We start from the raw sequence: 18,989 nt of genomic DNA, 5'->3' as shown, positions 1-18,989 counted from the left end.
TTCCTGCTCAGGCACAATCCTTTGGCAAGACAAGACTCCCCCCGCAAAACCTTCCTCTGTGATAGGAGGACAAGGTGCCTCTCCCCAAACCAGCCAAGGCTAAAATACAGCCCAGGAGCCTGCTGAAAGCCTCATCATGAGGTGGCTGCAGAGCATCCAAATCAAGTTGTTTCCCGCCCCCGCAGGGATGAAACTGGACCCTGCTCAGCCCAGCAGGGACCAGAGAGGCTCCCCACAGAGCAGATCTGCATCTGTTCTTCCTGACCATTTGCCTTCCCCGTCGCAGAGAGGACAACCACCTCGGCAGCAGGGCCAGGCAGGCCCGCGGACACTCCTCTGCCTGGTGCCAAGGGGTTAAGCTCATAGTGAGTTCCCAAAGCCAGTTGCTTCCAACTGGCTGCTGCCTGTGGTTTGTGGGAAGGGATTTTGCTTTTTAATAACATTATAAATAGGGCTGTGTTCAGCATGCTGCAAACCCAGTTACTCTCTCTCTCCCACCCATCTCCCTCCTCCTCCTGCTTCTTCTCTTCACACCACACTAATTCCAGATCTGACCATGAATCGGTCAGGCTTCTTCATCAGTGTCCTCAGCCTACTGGCATGTCTCGCCTCCATCGTGCAGGCATGTCCTCCGAGCTGCCACTGTCACGGTGGGGACCTGCAGCACGTCATCTGCGACAACGCGGGGCTGAAGAAGATCCCCAAGGTGCCTGACCAAACGCGGCTTCTCAACCTGCAGAAGAACAACTTCCCCGTCCTGCCAACCAACGGCTTCCGCGACATGAAGAAGCTGGTGTCCCTGCACCTCCAGAGCTCACGGATCAAGGAGATCTCAACCGGAGCCTTCAGGGGTCTCAAGAGCCTGGTCTACCTCTATCTCACTGACAACCAGATCAGTGTCATAAAGTCAGGAGCCTTTGATGACCTGTCTGAGCTCACCTACCTGTATCTGGACCAGAACAAGATCCCAGACCTACCCAAAGGGGTCCTCTCCCCTCTTGTCAACCTCTTCATCCTGCACTTGGGCAGCAATAAAATCCGGGAACTGAAACCAGGGGTCTTCAACGGGGCTAAAGACCTGCGCTGGCTCTTCCTGTCTGACAACTCCCTCACCAACCTCCTGCCTGGGACCCTGGAGGACGTAGAAAATCTCGCTGTCCTCCACCTGGACAAGAACCAGCTGAGCAGCTACCCTGTGAATGCAATGAGTAAGCTGAGAGTGCTGGAGGAGCTGAAGCTCTCTCATAACCCAGTTGAGGTCATCCCTGACAATGCCTTCCAGTCCTTCGGGCGCTACCTGCAGACACTCAACCTGGACAACATGAAACTGAAGAAGGTGAGTCCTTTCTCTTTCCATTTGCTTCAGATGAGAAACACAGGGCTTGATTTTCTTCTCCTTTACAAAGCCCTCGGTTTGCCATCCCTTGCAGAGGAGAGGGGAGACATAGACCTGCAGGCTCTGCAGGCAGGGAGGCACTGGCCAGCTGATAACAACCCTGACACGGCCCAAACAAGGGATGAGACAGACAACTCCACCCTTCTGTTATTTTATGCAAAACCAAATTATCAGGAGCGGATGAAACTCCCTGGAAAGGTAGTGCATTCCCTCCCAGGCTGGAGGTGACACCAGTCATTAGGAAAGGTATTTGGGGTGCTCCAGGACACTCAGCAACCTTCCATCATCCTAGGTGCAAGGTGTGGCATGAGAGGCTAGTGTCTGCCTCATACTCGAGGGACCGAAGGGCACTGCCACCCTGCAGAGCTGAGCCCTTCTGCCTCCTTCCTTCAGCCTGGTACCTGCTGTAGGCTGGGAGGAGGAGACTCCTCAGGGGGGCTACGGATAGCAGCAGTTTCATCCCCACGTTTCACAGACAGGTAGGGACACAGACCTTCATCCTTGTCTCCCCCCATGCCTTCCAACTGTGCATGTTATAAAGAAAGGTTTGTTTATTAATGCTCTCTCAAAAGGAGTTCTTGCAGCATCATACAAAGGAGCCCTGTTCCCACTGGAGAGGAGAGGGGATATGCAGGTATCCCAGATGGCAAAACAACCCCCTTCTTCTGTGAGAAAGCATGATCCATAGGCAGGAGCATCACACTCAGGGAATACCTTGCATTAGAAAATCTGAAATGCCAGGTAGTGCAAAAAGAGAAAAAAGCACAGTGCAAGGGCAGCAGCACCCTACTGCAATCCATGTCCTAGGTCCACCCTTCATGTCTGGAAAGGGGGGTGCTGCAGGTGGAAAAGAACAGTTCTCCCTGGGATGATGCTTTGCCAGGAAGCTCAAAGACAAAGGGCATCCAGGTGAGGCAGGGTAGGACAAAGCAACACCCACTACATGCAGGGAGGTGTGATGAAAAAGAGAATTTCTTAGCAAAGAGCAACTTAAAGGGCCTTATAGGCCCTGAAAGCTACCAAGAATAGAGCACACCAGAGTTTTCAGGGGGTTATAGCATCTCAAAATGCTCAAAACCTGGAATTGCAGCTTCCCCAGGTGGAGAAGCTAGTCAGTATTTGAGCCCTTGTCCACTCTCAGCATTAACCCCTCCAGGATGGGAGTAACCAAAGTCAACACTTGAAAACGATCCACTGACCTCTCTAGGCAAGAGCTCAGACATGCTGTCACAGCACTTCTGCAGACTCAGTTTTAAGGCACTTTCATCAAGCACAAGTCAAAAGTTACAGCTTAAATGTTGTGGCACCTGTAGAGACATCAGAGTCCCACATTATACACTGAAGAAAACAGACCAACCCATGATGCTGGGGTGCTCCAGGGAATTAAATGTCCTTGGACTGGCCAAAAAGGGTTAACAACTCTAGTCAGCAAAAAAAGACTTTCTTCTTTTCAGTGACCACCTGCGGATAGGACCTTTAAAGGGTCTTCTGCAGCCAGATGCCTCCTTTCCTCCCGAACAGCCCAGTAAGACACCAGTTTATGGGATCAGCACTAACAGGGGTGGCCTCTGCAGCTTTAAGGCTTGCATTCTTTTTCAGGAAAACAAAGCTCCCATCCCAGCTCAGAGTTTTATTTTCAAATCCTCAAAGGCCTCATATCCAAACGGCCCACGCGTAAACTTTGCACTGCTGGGACACATCTAATCACCGAGGCCTCATGACCTTGGAAGTCACTATCAAATACTTTAAATACCACTGGCATCTTTACTGCAGCTCTTTCTCCTTCACAAAAATACCATCCTGTGCTGTTCCCTGCATGGCTGTGGGACTTTAGAGCAGATTAAGAGCAAAACCCTTCCACATGACGCTATCCCAGCCTATACCAGCACTGAGGAGAGCCCTCGGGCCGCTCCACAGCTCCAGTGCAGAGCTTCTCTTCCCCACCAGCATCATGGACCCACACAAGTCACCTGCAGGGCTGGGGCACATGGGCCAGCACCCACAGCTCACATCCACATGAAACCAGGCAATGCAGATCCTGGAAGCTCTACGTACACCCCTCACTATGTATTTATTGCAAAATCAATTACAGCAGCAATCCTCCACCTAAATAAGGGGGGAAATAATCAATTTCTTTACAAACACATGCTCTGGCAGGCAGCACAGCAGATGCAAACCCTTCTCATAGGGCTGGGAGGGTAATGAGCAGCTGAGACAGTACACCACTGTCCAAACCAGACCGTGGACAGGCTACCGCCCCACTGCGCAACATGCCAGCATCTCTGAGCAGCTCCCCTATTAGCACAGTAAAACCTAACAAGGTCAGCTTGGTTTTGGACCGCAGAGGCCAGCACTGCTGACTGTCCAACAGTTACAGTACTCTGGGAGTCTCTTAGCTAAGCTCTAATCCTATCCAACATTGCTTAATTTGGAAGATGACAAAAGTTCACAGCTTAAAATAGGGCATTTCCTCTGTCAACCTTTTCCGTTTAGAGAGCTTCAACACACCCTGATGGTCCCATCCAAAATGCAACCTTCTGGCCAGAATTGAAAGCACAGAACCTTTACTGGAGTGGGTTCTGATAGACATAGTGGGTCTCCTCTCCACCCTTTAAAGAAAGCTGTCCCCTACTTTGAGAAAGGAGAGAAATAGTTTGTCAAGAATGCCCCTCTCCAATTCATCACTGCTAAGGAAATTTGTGTTGAGGGCTTTGCTTTCAAGAAGAAACTTTACAACCTGAGTAACCATGGGCTGAGAAAAAACAGATGAGACCTCACAAAAGAGAGGAGAGGGCTGCAGAGCCAAATCTACAGCCTCTCTTCTCTCTTTGGCAGCTTTTTTAAGGGAGGCTCTCCCTTAAAGCCTGCCCATTAATCAAGAAGAGACAAATCTTGCAGCATCCTTTGCAAACAACTCACTGGAAATGAGGAAAAAAAAAACAGAGAAGGTTGAGGTGCTAGAAACCTGCCTCTATTTCTGCACTGCTTGCATGCCAAGTGTAACTTTCCACTTGGAGCCCCCGGGCACTGCCAAAGTCTACAGCCCCTTCAGACGCCACAAACACTCCCTCCTTCAGCTGTTCCAGGACAGGCAAGGCAACAGGCACTGGGAGCATTTCCAGCCTTGGAAAGGAATAGAACCAGAAAATATCTTCATTTAGAATGGAGAAGTATGACTGAAAAATAGAGAGGGCTGCCAGACTTCATTTTATTTAGGGATGTGGCTGCAAAGACATGGATTTGGGATGCAGCTCTCTTCAGGCAGGAGATTCCATCACCCATGAGCCCACCAGCCTGGTGCCTCTCCTGGGTATCCAGGGCCTCCAGCAAGCAAGGACCTCCCTCCACTGCTCCTTCTCTTGCTCCCTCCATGCTCACACCATGAAGTCTTGAACAGAGGCACTCAGGTTTGAAGTCCTTTTCCCTAACCCAGTGTTCCTCACCAGAAACCCTTGTGCTTTAGTTTGCAGATAACGCATTTGCTGGTGTGACCGGGCTGAAGACTGCTCACCTGGAGAACAACCGGCTCACCCAGCTGCCCCGCAACTTCCCCTTCGACAAAATGGAGACACTGACCCTCTCCCGAAATGCCTGGCACTGCAACTGCCAGCTAGCACATCTGCGCAAGTATGGCACCACGTACCACTGCCCTCCCCATGCTCCCTGGGGTCTCCTTGGCGGTCTACCCAAGGGAGGTCCCCCTGAGCTGTGCCAGGCAAGAGGAGGCTGCTGAAGGCTGCTCAGCAGCTCTCTCTCCAGCCTGCCCTCTCCTTTCATGGTATGAGTTGTCCATGATGGTTTGTACCTCTTGTAAACTCACGGTACTCTTCCTCCTTGTGTCCCAGGTGGCTGAAGGGCAATCGCACCCGCGCCGAGGAGACCTGCTCCACGCCCGCACAGTACCGGGGGCAGTCCATCAGAGACACCCCGGCCCTCCGCACCTGCAAGCTCCCCACCAAGAGGTCCAAGAAGGGAAGCCGCCATTAAACATGTAAGGTGGTTCACTTTTAGTCAGACCTACAGCAAACCCTGATGCCACCAAAGGTACAGGGACTTTAATGACACTAGGGTTTGGCTCAACACAGCTCATCCACTCACCCACTGACACCTCTGCTCAGAGCTGCTCCATCTCCATGGGCTCCCAGAGCAGGTAATATGTCTGGAGCATCAGAGATGGAATCAACCCTGGAAAACAACCACAGGGCTAAAGACAGGCCTGGGGCAACAAGTAAGGGTGAAACAGATAATTAAGTGCCAAAACAAGGGTGGATTTAGCCCACTCTTAACCCTAGCTGGGATCACACGCGCTTTACTTTTCTAACTGGAGACGCTCAGTCTTTTGCCCCAGTAAAGATACTCCGGGTCTGGTTTAAAATGCAGGGCAGGACATGGCTGGGAAATCTGGCCACAGACTGCCCAGCCCATATGAAAACAGATGACTTCCACGAGGAGCAGTTCTGAGTCCAGCATCTGCCTTTCAGCAACTGCTATTCCCATCCAAGGCACTCGGGTATTTAAAAACAAGGGCTGATGCCTTCAAATTAGTGTCTCAGAAGAGGGAGGTTCGAGACAGCAAACATTCTTTGAATAAAGCGTTCTGGGCCAGAAGGTAACTCAGAGACAGGGCTGACTTTCCCTTGAGCAATGAGCTTGCCGACATCAACCAACCCAAACAACAACCTTGAAAACCTATCACACAAACACCTTCCACAACTGGAAACTACCACGAGTATTAAATTCAGCACACAGAGAAGCCAGAAAGCCACAACTGTCAGCACTTCATCCCAAGCATCTTGCTTTTCCCCAGCCCAGGAATAGGTCTGGAGCTTGTGTGGATTCCAAAGGACTCTGGTCGAGCCTGTAACTTTGTCAGCTCCTGGGAAAGGGCTTTGCTCATTTTTTAAGTAAAGTGCCACAACTTTGCACTGCACTGTATGAATGAGGGTTGTCACTGTGCCCTTTCATAACAGAAAGAACAAGGCACAAGCCCAAAACCCAGTTATGGCTGTTTGGTCCCCAGTTCACCAAGGATATACATAACAGGATAGAGAAAGTAAATTTATGACCAAAATGTCAGGGAAGATGCCAGCTGTTCTGCACCTTCCTAAAGCAGTTGTTTCTCTTGCAGTGCCAGAGGTTTTATGGATTAGAAATGGAAATACCACTCGTTCCATATAGGGTGTGTAACATTCTGCTCTAAGGATGGAAAAACTTCAGTTTTCTAAACCACAATACTTAAATGTACTTTATTTACAGGTCTTAACCTTCTTCTCTTCCTGCCTGAATTCAATTCCAGTTCACTCCTCCATGATGAGAGTAAGAAAACCATGACAATAATACCTCTTTTTTCTATAGCACCTTCCATCCAGCTCTCTCAACCAGGTTTACAAGTATTAATGAAATAGAAAACTATTTACTCCAGTCTTGCAGAAGACAAAGCTCGGTACCTTCAGGTGCAAGCACCAAAATATGCAGGCACACAAACCCACTCCAGTGTGGTGAACAAGATTTCAAGGAATATGAAGTCCCTCTGACTTCACTGTGCACCTCTGGAGAGCCAGGTAGCTTTCTAGATGTCAGCTATGAGGGTCTGTATTTCAGCAACGTGGGTCACTGACCACATTTCAGATGAAAGGCTGCTTGGCAGTTTCTAAAAGTCTACCTGCCATGGCTTTTCAGAACCAAGGCATCAAAATAATTCATTAGTCTTGTAAAATTTTGCTCTTGGGTTTCTTCCTTTCTGAAGGAAGTGCTTGCTGACTATCAGCACATTGGGTATGATACTCAAGAGTTACACAGGAGTTGGCAGATGTCAGCGACAGGATTAACCCATCTCTTCTACTGTGGGAACTCGTAACGGCTCCTTGACTCATACCTCTTCCAAGTATGGGCTTCATTCACTCACTGAGTGTAAAAATAAAGAGACAAATGCTAGACGTTTACTGATCTGCTTGAAAAATTCCCTTAAATATGTGGATTTCTCTCTTTTTTCCCCTAGCAGTCCCTGGCACGGCCTGTCCTGGTGACCGGTCACATCAACCATCAGAAAACTACTGACTTCTGAGTCCTTCCTTAAGCTTCTCCTACCTGTCAGGAAACATTTCTGATATATCTGAACATCTCCAGCCTCCTCCGAATCCCCGCTTCTCTGCTGATTGCAGGATGGAATCCACCTTTCCAATCTTTTCCGACATCTATATATTTAAAAAAGAGGCATTTTTAAAAACTAAACTATGCATGACCATACTAAGACAAGCTAACCTAGATCCTGCCAGTAAAACACAGTCATCTTTCCCAGAGGCAACACAACCCACATCCTCCATCAACCAGTTGGTCGCTGTCTCTCCCCTTCCACTGGAGTGGAAGCAAGTGGGAAGGTAGGAGCATCCCTCCCCCACCTGTTTGATCAGAAAAATTGGTCTCAATCCATGCAAAGAGACTCCTCTGCCTTCCCATGGAGGGGATCCCTGCAGGCCAGGGCTGAGGGGGAGAGGTGAAGTAATGCCCGAGAACCAGTGACCACGAGACCAAGTTGCCCTTTCCACCAGAAGGCAGCAATCTTCCTAGGTTGACCAAAATCATTTAAGTGACGTAGTACTGGGAAACCCCGAAACTGAAGCCATCTGAAGACTGGATTCACTCTGTGGGCTCTACCGAGATGCCTGTACATCTGAGAGGAGAAGGCATGCACCATGCAGCCTGGCATGGGCACCCCTCTCTTCTCTCCGCCCATGCTCCGAGGATCCAACAGGACACCAGGATGACTGTGGGTTATTGTCACGGCTATTACGATACCACAGTTGCAACTTAACTGCATTTTTTAATCCTAAAGAGTTATATAAATATATGTATATTTATTCCTCTGTAACTGAGTGTAAATGACCTTTAAGAGGATGAAAACTCCTCTGTCTCCTAGATAGAAATCAAATTGTATATTTTCTTATGTACATCTTCTGTATAAAGCTCTTGCTGCAAAGATGAATTCAACAAGTCTGCCTGTGTCTATCTGAGGGCTGGGGGATCAGAAGTAACACAAGATTAACGGTACAAATATAGACTTAATCCTCTTTAGCCTATGTGCAGAGCAACTGTTTGGGAGGGTTTTATTATTTCTCTTTCTACAAAGCAGGAACACATGACACCTAATGAGTCCTGGGCACTGGCAGCAATGTCTGAAAATATTCTGTGAGGCCAAACTCAAGCCTACTATAAAAATAGGTAGATGTCACCTCACAGTATCCGGGCTGGCCTGGTGTTTTCAGCTCGGCATTAAGAGCATCACATCCAGGAAATCCTTGGCTGCCTCCGAGACGGCTCCAGGACAGATGCTCTGGAATCCGCTTCCCACAGCAGAGGACAGTCTTGTCCCTGTAAAACCCTGGTGCTGGTGCAGTGTGGGTCTGCCAACAATAATATGCACAACCCATCTCCTAGTCCCGTGTGTTTGTCCATCACAACTGTCTCCTTCCTCTGCATTTGCAAGCGGCACAGCACCAAAGTTATTTCCTTTAAAGTAAAACAAAACCTGCTTATAAAATACGTCACCTAGAGTGCCACCAATCTCCTCGCTGGTGGCCTGTCCCCTTCCACACACAGGACATGCTGATGCTCTTGCCAAGGGTGCAGGGACATGCGATGGAGCAGCAGCACGCATGATCTGACACATGCTGCCTTTCGGGCAACCCAGTGCCCGATTCTGCATGTGTGGGTGCCCCCATTCCCACACTCAGACTCAGACACGTAGCATGCAACAAGGTTTGATATCTGCATGCAGTCTGGGATGGTGAAAGAAATCTGACAGCTCCACAGCAAGATGAACACATGCACTCACCCATGCCAATACAAACCAGCAGCGCCTCTTCCATAGTCATTCATCCTTGCAGCATGTACAACAGAAGGGTTTATAAGCTTTGTAAGGCACCAGGAGTTCAGTTTATGACACTGAATGCAACTTCTCTTCTTACAAAGCTTCCTCCACAGCAACCAGGCAGAATCCCCCTTTTTCCTCCCAGCCCCTCACTCCTCAGCCTGGCGCCACACTTAGGGTCCCATCATGCCCAATCCCAGCAGCTTCAGCACCACCGGGTATCACTGCAGTGTAGAGATGCCCAAATTCGGTCCCACCACAACAAACAGCACTTGTGGCTCTGGTCACAGCAAGCACAACTCACCACCATCTCGGGCATGTGCATCTTGGTGATAACCACCTTCATGATCTCAGGGGGAACAGGAGAGCCTGCAATGATTCCTGAAAGAAAGAGGAAAAGGTGACTGTCTTGGAAAACCATCGACTCATTTCCAGGAGCAGTCCCTCAGAAGGTTCTGTGCTCCCAGATTTAAATGCTGGCAAGACCGTTAGGATACACCGGTTCCTGTCAAAATATTTTATATTTTTATGGATACAGGTCCCAGTTATTCTAGAAGTAAAGGCAGTAGTAAGGCCAGTTTGTCTGAATGAATGGATTAGCAGAGCTGATTTGTTAGGAAAATAAACTCCACAGCAGAAACCTAGTCCAAGCTGCAGTTCCTGAAAATGAAAGATTGAGAGCAGAAGGAGGCACAGATTTTTAGCAGGACAAACACTCCCACAGAACCAAAAACCTTTCCTTCTGCCTTGCACAGAGCAGCCCTTCTGGGAGAGGGCAAACCACACTTTCACCTGTCCCATGCTAGGATGACAGAACAAAAGAGCAAGGTAATACATAGGCTTTGCTGGGGAACAAGGCAACACAGGATTATTTTTCACATAACAGAGATGACTAGGTAATATGCTTAAATGTTTCTTTATGCTTCAGCAGCATCTTCTCTCTGTGCTGATACTGCATCATAAGGGCTGGTGGTCACCCCGTTTCGGCTCAGCTATTTCTTGTTGCCGACTGGGACAAGGGAGAACACACCAGCACACATTATCACACCCTCTCGAACGCTTGGATGAATAACCTCAAAACCAGGCAGGAGAGTTCAAGTCAGAGAAGTCACAGTGTAGCTCTGCTTTAGGGCTGCACCAGCCTCAAGCACACAATGGATCTGCTGCCACATGGTGGTGGCTGGTGAGAAGAGAGATGAGAAAAATCAGGCTGGTAAAACAAAAACATCCTTCCCCAATCTGCTTTAAGATGAAAGAAATCTTAAAAATGCATAATTCTTGAAGGAAATCCCAAAGAAAGGAAATGTAGCATCAAATTAACAGTGAAATACAAGGGGCTCATGCAAATAAACTTTTTCCTCTGGAAGAGCCGTTTGTTTACAAAGCTTAACGCAGCCTCCCAGCAGGGATCCAGAAATATCCAGTTTCTCGGGATTTTTCCATTTGATTTCTGAGACTTACCTCCCCGGAGGCTTGACAGGTCATAGGAGCCAAAGTCCGGCTGGGAGAGCATGTCTATAAACATGGTTGGTGTGCCGAGCAGATAGGAGCATCTTCAGGAAGGGGAGAGAAAAGGCAAAGCTGCAGAGATGGGACCAGGGCAGCTCCAGCACAGTGCCCTGTCCCGTCCCACTGCACATAGGATGGCAGAGCAGCAGCAAAGGCAGGCACAGCAAATGTGCTCTTCATCCATGCACATATATATGTATATATAAAAATATATAAAAATATACATACATATGTGTATTATGCATGCACAATGTCAGCTCACTTGTTTTACAAGCTGCACTTGATGAACAATCTGGAAATGCAACTATCTCAGCAGCAGAGCTGGACTTGAAGAAGGAGCACAGGCGGTTAAGCGTAAAAACAAACCAGCCACAGCAACCCAAGAGACTTTCCAGCCAAATCCCTACAGTGACCTGAAGAAACCCTTATTTTTGGGAAAAAAGAAGCATGACAAACTCCCAAGTGCAGCCAAAAAGGCAGGATTTAGGCTCCTGAAGCATCTGTGTGGGTATGTGCACCAGCAAACCTGCCTCTCCCATCATGGGAAGGAGGAGCGCAAGCAATGGCCTGGCAGACAAAACAAGGGCAGAAAGCGTCACCACAAGGTGATAAACTCCTCCATAGCAAGACACAAACAAGCCCTCACCTCTCTCGAGACACTGCCTCCAGGGCAGCCTTCCCCTCGAAGCTCGGTGATGAGAAGATGCAGGAGGACCCGTGCAGAGCCATCACCATGCAGCCGCCCACCGACGACAGGCAGTGATAGAGGGGTGCGGGGAGGCAAATACGACAGCCCTGGGATCAAGGCAAAGACAACAGTGAGGAAGGGTCTTCCAGGCTGTGACCAGCCCATCCCACTGCTGAAGAACAAAAATTTGAACAGAGAAGTTTTCACTCAAAACTTGCTGGAAATCTGACATTCGTCTGTGTCCGTTAAGTGGAAACACTACGTCAAAGTTTCCTGCCTTTAATAAAAGTCAGTTTGGGAAGTTTTTAATGTCAACATTTTGTTCTGTAATTTTGCAGTGTCTTTTCTTTGCTGGACTCTCTGGTCTGGTATTGCTTACACAATATTTTATGATATGCCAGAAAAGAAGAGTGGTAGGGCTATGACAAGCATGAAATATTCAGGACTTGGCACATGCTATTAATTTTATTTTGTTTCTGAAAACACCAAAGGCTCTGAAGCCTGATTGAAACAACCCATCTTTTTTTCTGGATCAAAGCTGTTATGTTAGAAATAACCACTTCAGAACTTCAAAGGAAAATATTTGCCTTTAACAATTTTTAAAAGAAACTACAAATAGAATGGTCATATCCTGATAAGGGTTACAAGGCTGTATACATGACATGAGACAGTCATGTAAAAGAAATTAAAACCTCATTCAACAGAATTCAAAGCTTACATCTGGAGTCTTGTCATCATTTGCAATGAGTATTCACCAAAATGAAAAGTGATTAATTTCACAATTTTTCCCCCACGTATTTTTTCCTTCAGAAAAAAAAACTTCATGTGAAACTGAAAAGAAACATCAATGAAACTCCACTGAAATGACAAATGTTATGCACAAGTATCCCTCAACGTCATTTGCAGCAAAACATCCTGCCCTTCTGCTGAGCAAGCACCACCGCTCTCCATACGCATGGTCCTCTTGCCAGTGGAGACCACCCCAAACCCTGTTTCAGCGAGACCCACCTGCTCTGTGATCCCCAGCCTCAGCCCGATCAGATTGGCATTATTCACAACATTCCTGTGAGAGAGGGTGGCTCCTTTGGGGCTTCCTGTCGTTCCCTGCAAGACACAGAGCGTTCTGCGATGATGCCACCCTTCCCGAGGATGAGCTACCTGTGCTCTCTGGTGGGATTTTTCAGGCAGATTCTGGGGTGATCTTGCACTTCATTCTCCATTCAGATCTGGGAGACTTTTTTTTTTTTTAACAGCATCTTCATCCCAAACCAAACAATTAAATGATTCACATTACACCCTGTCATCTCCATTGGCCCTTGAGCAGCAGGCATGGAAGAAGCAAGGAAAAATGCTACCACACTTCCTCCATCCTACAGCAGATGGAAACATGGCTTGACTTTGGCAGAAAGCAAGGGAAACAATGCTCAGCATCACACACATCTTCCCCCGCGTCCTCAGCAAGGAACCCAACCGTGAGGCATGGAGCAGGCACCTACTGAAGTGAACTGGATGTTGATGGGGTCAGTGCAGGAGAGGGTCCGCTGCACGGCTCTCAGCTGCTTCATGTGGCTGCAGTCCCCAGCCTGCATCACCTCATCCATGTGGAAAGTGCCAGGCAGCTTGGAGTCCACTGTGATGACAACAGATAGGTCAGGTAGCCTGGTAGAAAGAAAAATACCCTCAGCGATAATAGAGCAAGGAGAAAACCACCTGGATAAGCATACACTGGTCAGGGCAAACCTCCCAGACAGCCTAATCCATGCTCTTCAGATGAGACCCTGGGTGGGTTCACAACCCATGTGCAGACACAAGGCAGGACACGGCTCCGAGGTCAGTGCACAGACACTAGATGTTCCTAACTCACCTTTTGCTCTTTATTCCCCCTGGACTGGACTTTTCTAGCTCAGGACACAACTGCTTTAGAATATCATAGTATTTCTGTGTTTTAAATTGAGTGGGAAACACCAGTGCCTTACAGCCAACCTGTGAAGGGAGACAGAAACTCATGAGAAGTCACATCGGGTTGACGTTGAGGACATGATAAAAGCAGTCATCACAGCCACAGGAATGTGCACAGCCCTGTGACCCCACACAGCCAGGGTTGGCCATTAACACTGCACCAGGATTTTCTCCATGGCTTGTTTCTATAAACACGATACAATAAACTCTCTCCAGAATAAACCTGGAGATTTTTAAACTCTTCCTAGTGAGAGCCATGGTGTGCAGCGGTTTGAAGATTCACTGAAGAGCATAACAGGTCTTAAAAGGTCATAACAGAAAAAAATAAACACACCAAAAAAATTGAGTTGATGTGAGATGAGGATTTCTGAGGAACTTTGGAAAAACAAGCAAACCTAAAGATCGCCTCTCAGGTCAAGCCAGGGTTTTGTTGTGGGGTTTTTTTAAGGTGTTCCGTTTCCTAAGATTTTCCCACTTCTTTTTAAAGTGCTAGCTATTTTGAAAAATCAAAACATTTTTCATTCAACCTTTACATTTACATAATCCTGAAGCAAAGCACTTTAATTACTCCAAGAATTTCTATTTCTTTTTCAGCAGAGATTTGCTGAATTTGACCCAGATTTGCAAATTGCTTTCATCTTCCAAAAAACACATTCTTGTCAAGTAAACTATTTACACAAATGATTTACTCGGCTGTTTTCATTATTTTCCCAGGGTCCGTGAAATAAGGAGACCAAGGCTATGCCAATAAATTATTTGTAAGTACCTTCTGGGGTTTGTCAGAAGGGAAGACAAACATTTGCTCTATTTTCTGGAACAGTCTGCCTAGAACCCAGGGGACTGAGACTATTCTGGGATGTTTTGGGCCTTTGTAACTTTTTACTATTAGTTCCTTCAAACTACTATTCTGGTTGAACCAGCTTTGTGCAACAGATGCTATGGGAGGAGAGGAGCTTGCAGGGCACATGCTGTATGAGATAAAGGTCTCTAGTTGGGCATCTCCCACTTGATCTCAACCTGAATGGCAGCAGACCCATCTTCAAAGGACCCGTCACATAAAAGCGGACATCCGTTTGCTTTAAAAGCCCTGGAAATACAGCAGGAACCAGAGGAATAGTTACTCAGCACATATTTCTGTATATATCAATGAGAGGGAACCTGATGGGGCAAGGAAGGGACTGCAGAGGCTGACAGGATCCAACAAAGCCCTGAAGTCTTGAGGGGTGTTATTGTGCAGACAAAAAAAAATACAAATAAATAATTAGGGGAATGAGGGACACCAGAGATATCAGTGCCAAAGGTACACAGGAATGCTACAAACACTAGAAAAGACAGGAGTAATTCCCAATGGAGCTGAAGCACATTTCTGCTCTTATCCCATTGACATTCCAGATTTACACTGGAGGAGAAAAAACAGAGCAGAATCTGACACACATATGGAAAGAAAAAGAAAAGCCAGGTCTCACTGGGAAAAAGAGGCAAATACTGCTGTTTACATTTCCACCTGGTGAGAGAAGCAGGAGGACACCCACATGGGAAGGGATGTACTTCACTGCAGCACTGTGATCAATCCCAATGCATGAAAACAGGAGTGGCACTGGCGAGACTACTGTAAGAAGATTAAATGAAGGATGAAATGGGAACTCAAATTGCAGCCCAGCAACTCAATTACAGAGCTACCGATGCAAGTGAAAAGTCTCTCTTTGTTGCTAGAAATTATCCACTTCTTTCTAGGCAAAGCCAGAACTTGGATAGTGCTGGGAAGACCCAGATGTGGCTCCAGCTCTTCTAACACCAGCCTTTGATTTAAAGCTGAACAAACCACAGATGAGCCAGTTAGCTTCTTAACCCTAGGATTAATTTTCAGTAGTCAGAAGTTTACTAGCCTGAATTCCTCGTTACTGGAGCTAAGGAGCCAGAACAGTTTAAACTGGTCAGTGCTCTGCACATTGCAATTGCACACCCAGGCAGGTATACGAGGGTACCAGAGGCACCACGATCAGACAGCAGAAGATGTCAAGCAATGGCAATACCCAGGACTTAAATCAGGTTAAATGCAAGGCCAGCAAGGCCTAGGACACATCTGAGAAGGAGATAACAAGCTACCAAGTAGGCTGGTCCTTTTCTGAGCCTTCCTGATGGTGATTTTTGCCTCAAGCAGGAGCAGGCGGGATGGCACCGCGTCAGGCAGGACAGAACACGGTGTTCTGCCTCCTGGGCAGGCTGGAGCACGAGTGTGGGAAAGTCAGAGCTGATTTAAGACAGATGTTGTCTCCAGAGACTGCAACCACGCTCTGTTAATACATGGTATCTGCTGTTCTGGCTGCCAGCTTCTTGGGTAGAACAGTCCCTGGGTCACATATTTTGTCTTGTCTTGTTTCTCTCATCCCCTAGCAAATGACTGCTGGCAGGTATGGTTATTACTGGGGTCATACTGGCACTACATAGTTCTTAGCAGACAAAGGGGATGAGAAGGATGCAGAAGCCTCTATCAAATGGATAGGGTGGCAGCCAAAGGGAACAGCAACAAATGGGACCACTTATGGCAGCTTCGTTCCCTTGGTCACTGCGTGGTGGTGTTCCCTTTACATGGCCACCACCTGTCCTGCTCTCTGGTCCTCAACCAGAAGCTCATCAATACAGTGTCCCCACACTCCCTTTAACAGACAGCTGCTTGTATGCATTCTCATAACAAATTAGCATTACCAGCAAGTGCCATACAAACCTTCCTGAGGACAAACTCCAGCTCCAGGGCCTGGTAGGCTGGATTCACAGATACCTTCAAAGGGAGAAACAAGAAGGTTGATCAGAGTTACCCTTGCCTTGGAAATGCTCTGCCCTAACATTTTCCAACAGAAAAGCTCTTTCAGGGACAAGCCACACTCAAAGCCTCTTCTCCTCCTCTCCAGCACACAGAACTAAGAGCTCCTCACTACAGCAATTTCACATTTACCAGAAAAATGGGCTTAATCCTGTGTTTGCACAAAAGAAAACAGTCAGAAAAGAGAAGAGATAGTCACAAAAGAGTTTCAGGAACCGAAACCAAACCTCCTGTCCCCCAGGCAGATGTTCAAGCCACTGAACTGATAACTCAAATCTCACGAGCAAGTCAGGTTTCCTAATGGACAACCATGAAAATGCCAGGTTTCTCCTGTCCAACTCTCCACAGAGTACTGGCCACTGGATTTGAATTCACCATCAGGTTCACACTAAGCCATGCTCATCCACTTTATCACTGTGTCTTAGCAGACACCAGGAGGAACCATGAAGAAAACAGACCAGAAGGTTCGGTGCAGTCCTTACCATGGTGCACTGCCTAAACAAGACATATTTTGGTGGATGTGCCAGGTCATACTCTCAAATGAAAATTGGCTTTTGAGGCTATGCAGCTTGGCCTGTTTTTAAGTGAGCATTTGCACCATGAAGCAATACAGGTCCTATTTAGAAGGGATCTAAATATCTGGTAACTGCCTAGGTCAGCAGCATGCTACACAAAAACGGTCCTATAGGCAAAAGCATGTGTCCATGTATCATCAGCTGCGGCAAGCTAGTTCACAGCCATCCATTTCTTGCTGGTCCTTCCTCCAAGCTCTGTACTCTGCTTTCCTACATAGTGGAGGACAAGGACATAGAGGGCTGCACAGATCTTGTTTAGATACTGGCTCCAGTAACAGCTAACATGCTGGGTAAGAGCAGGGAGAAAAACTGCCACACAACAAACTTTACTTTCCAGCATCTCTCGTTGCTTCTTTGCCTCCATTTCCCTTCCCAAAAGCCTGCTGAAAACTCAGACATGACAAACTCCTTACCAGGATGATTCCAGCCTGGGCAGTTGCGAACTGCATGAGAACCCACTCGTATTTATTGGGACCCCACATCCCCAGCCGGTCTCCCTTCTTCAGGCCCAGAGCCACCAGCCCAGCTGCTGCCTGGTCCACCTGCAAAACACAAGACGAGAGCCTGAGGATCACACACAGGATGCGGCGGGGCCTGGAGACAGAGACCAGGCACTGCTTTCTGGGGAAAAAGCCAGGATTTGCCTCCATTCTGGTGTATCACTAACTTCTAGAAGGACTCAGATGAGAAAAAACTGTATCAAGGGGCTTTTAAGCAGTCTGAGGTTCCTATCCTCAGTCACTGTATTAACAGGACTACTTTATTTTGCCAGATAGGAAGCATGCTTCAGGTGTGCAGATGTATATATAAATATGCTGAGGTATTCAGGAAAGTTTGGAGAGCTTTGCTATGTTCTTAAACGAATTTATGAAATCTACCATATAGGAGATAGGAACTTGAGGAATAACTGTTCTCTAATAGCTACTCTGTGAATTACAGCCTACTTTTAAAAATTGGAGTGAACACAGCTAATCTTGTTTATCTCAATGGATGTAACAAAAATTCTAGTAAATCTAAAAAACCCAAACAAAACCCAAACAATTCTTCCTATGCAAGATCATATCATACATTTAATAAATTTTCCAGGTAGTTAGCTTTGAAATATTGCTCTTCCATTCAGAATACACACAAGAATATATATTTATGTAGTGTGCATATACACATACATATACACAGATACACTCACACACATTTTTGCATACGATATTGAGACCAAGTCCTTGACTTTGCTCTGTTGCCTTTGTGCTTGGCCTGGAAACCTCCCCACACTCAATACCTCTGACAGAGCGACTGATCCAAGAGCTGAAGCCTACTCCAGCTGAGAAAAACACCATAACTCAACCCATAAAATTTATCACCCTTATCTAGTGTATTAAGTATCAAAGATAATTCTGGGATATTCAGCAAGCATTTTACATACGTTGCCTTCTCCCTTTGATCTTGAGACTCTGAAAAGGACTGAGGCAGCACACATCCATCAGGTGTGTGTTGTGGAGGTGCCACCACAGTCTACTTGGGGCCAGAATGAAGATCCACATACAACACCTCACTCTTGAGCTGAGCAATGAAACCATTCTCATTTCTCCATCACGCTGCTGCTGCCGTTATCCACCCACCTGGGCTCTCGAAGAGGCAATCCAGGCACTCACCTCCTCTTTGAACTGAGCAAACGTCTTCCGAACCCCATCTCGGCAGAACACCAAGGCATCGCGGTCAGGAAACCGCTCAACAGTCTCATCCAGGCACTGGCCCATGGTTTTGGTGAGAAGGGGAACATCTAAGGCCCCCTGGACATAGCTGTTGGTCACCCTGTGGGAGGCAGAGGGCACCCCCGCGTGCAGGGCACTGCAAAAGGAAAGGAGAAGAGCATATTCTTTACTATAACCCATCAATACAATTCTCTCCATCTGGAAAGATCATCAACCAGCCAAAAGTCTGGAGGTAAATTTCTCCAACTGGCTTTTCTCTGCTGGAAATAGCCGACGACCGAGAAAGAGAAAAATAAAATGAAAGTCAGAGATACGTCACTTTATCAGTCTCCAAAATGGTCTGCAGAGAAGAGTCTAATCCTGCAGAATAAAAACCATTCGGAAGGGTTCAAAGGAGTTGAGCTGTAACCAAGAGTCATTTGCAAAGCAATGGTCTGTGTATACAACAGCGAGTAGGCTGTGCAA

At 47.2% G+C, this 18,989-nt stretch overlaps 2 protein-coding genes across 3 annotated transcripts in view; one reads left to right on the top strand and one right to left on the bottom strand.

Moving 5' to 3' along the window:
• Positions 1–18,608, bottom strand: part of ACSF2 (acyl-CoA synthetase family member 2) — a 29,888-nt gene extending 11,280 nt beyond the window's left edge. Inside the window, exons 1-9 of the mRNA XM_010179806.1 lie at positions 18,465–18,608; positions 17,229–17,357; positions 16,145–16,198; positions 13,325–13,443; positions 12,957–13,119; positions 12,469–12,564; positions 11,419–11,567; positions 10,725–10,816; positions 9,568–9,644 (exon numbers count right to left, since the gene is read on the bottom strand). Of these exons, the coding sequence (XP_010178108.1) occupies positions 9,568–9,644; positions 10,725–10,816; positions 11,419–11,567; positions 12,469–12,564; positions 12,957–13,119; positions 13,325–13,443; positions 16,145–16,198; positions 17,229–17,357; positions 18,465–18,569 (984 nt within the window). The 5' untranslated portion in view covers positions 18,570–18,608. The remainder of the gene's footprint in view (positions 1–9,567; positions 9,645–10,724; positions 10,817–11,418; positions 11,568–12,468; positions 12,565–12,956; positions 13,120–13,324; positions 13,444–16,144; positions 16,199–17,228; positions 17,358–18,464) is intronic.
• On the top strand, positions 557–7,748 carry CHAD (chondroadherin). 2 transcript variants are annotated; one of them, XM_010179803.1, is made up of 4 exons: positions 557–1,336; positions 4,860–5,023; positions 5,242–5,387; positions 7,398–7,748. In XM_010179803.1, exons 1-3 carry the CDS (start codon positions 557–559, stop codon positions 5,381–5,383), a joined length of 1,086 nt encoding a protein of 361 aa, XP_010178105.1. In that variant the 3' UTR covers positions 5,384–5,387; positions 7,398–7,748. The 2 variants fall into 2 exon arrangements, with proteins under 2 accessions (XP_010178105.1, XP_010178107.1); XM_010179805.1 differs by having other exon boundaries at positions 7,395–7,520.
• Positions 18,609–18,989: the final 381 nt, after the last annotated feature.

The sequence above is a fragment of the Mesitornis unicolor genome, unplaced genomic scaffold, assembly GCF_000695765.1.
Source record: "Mesitornis unicolor isolate BGI_N332 unplaced genomic scaffold, ASM69576v1 scaffold50152, whole genome shotgun sequence".
Taxonomy (NCBI): Eukaryota; Metazoa; Chordata; class Aves; order Mesitornithiformes; family Mesitornithidae; genus Mesitornis; species Mesitornis unicolor.
Note: the sequence above shows the minus strand (reverse complement) of the source record. Positions and strands in the feature narration are given on the sequence as shown.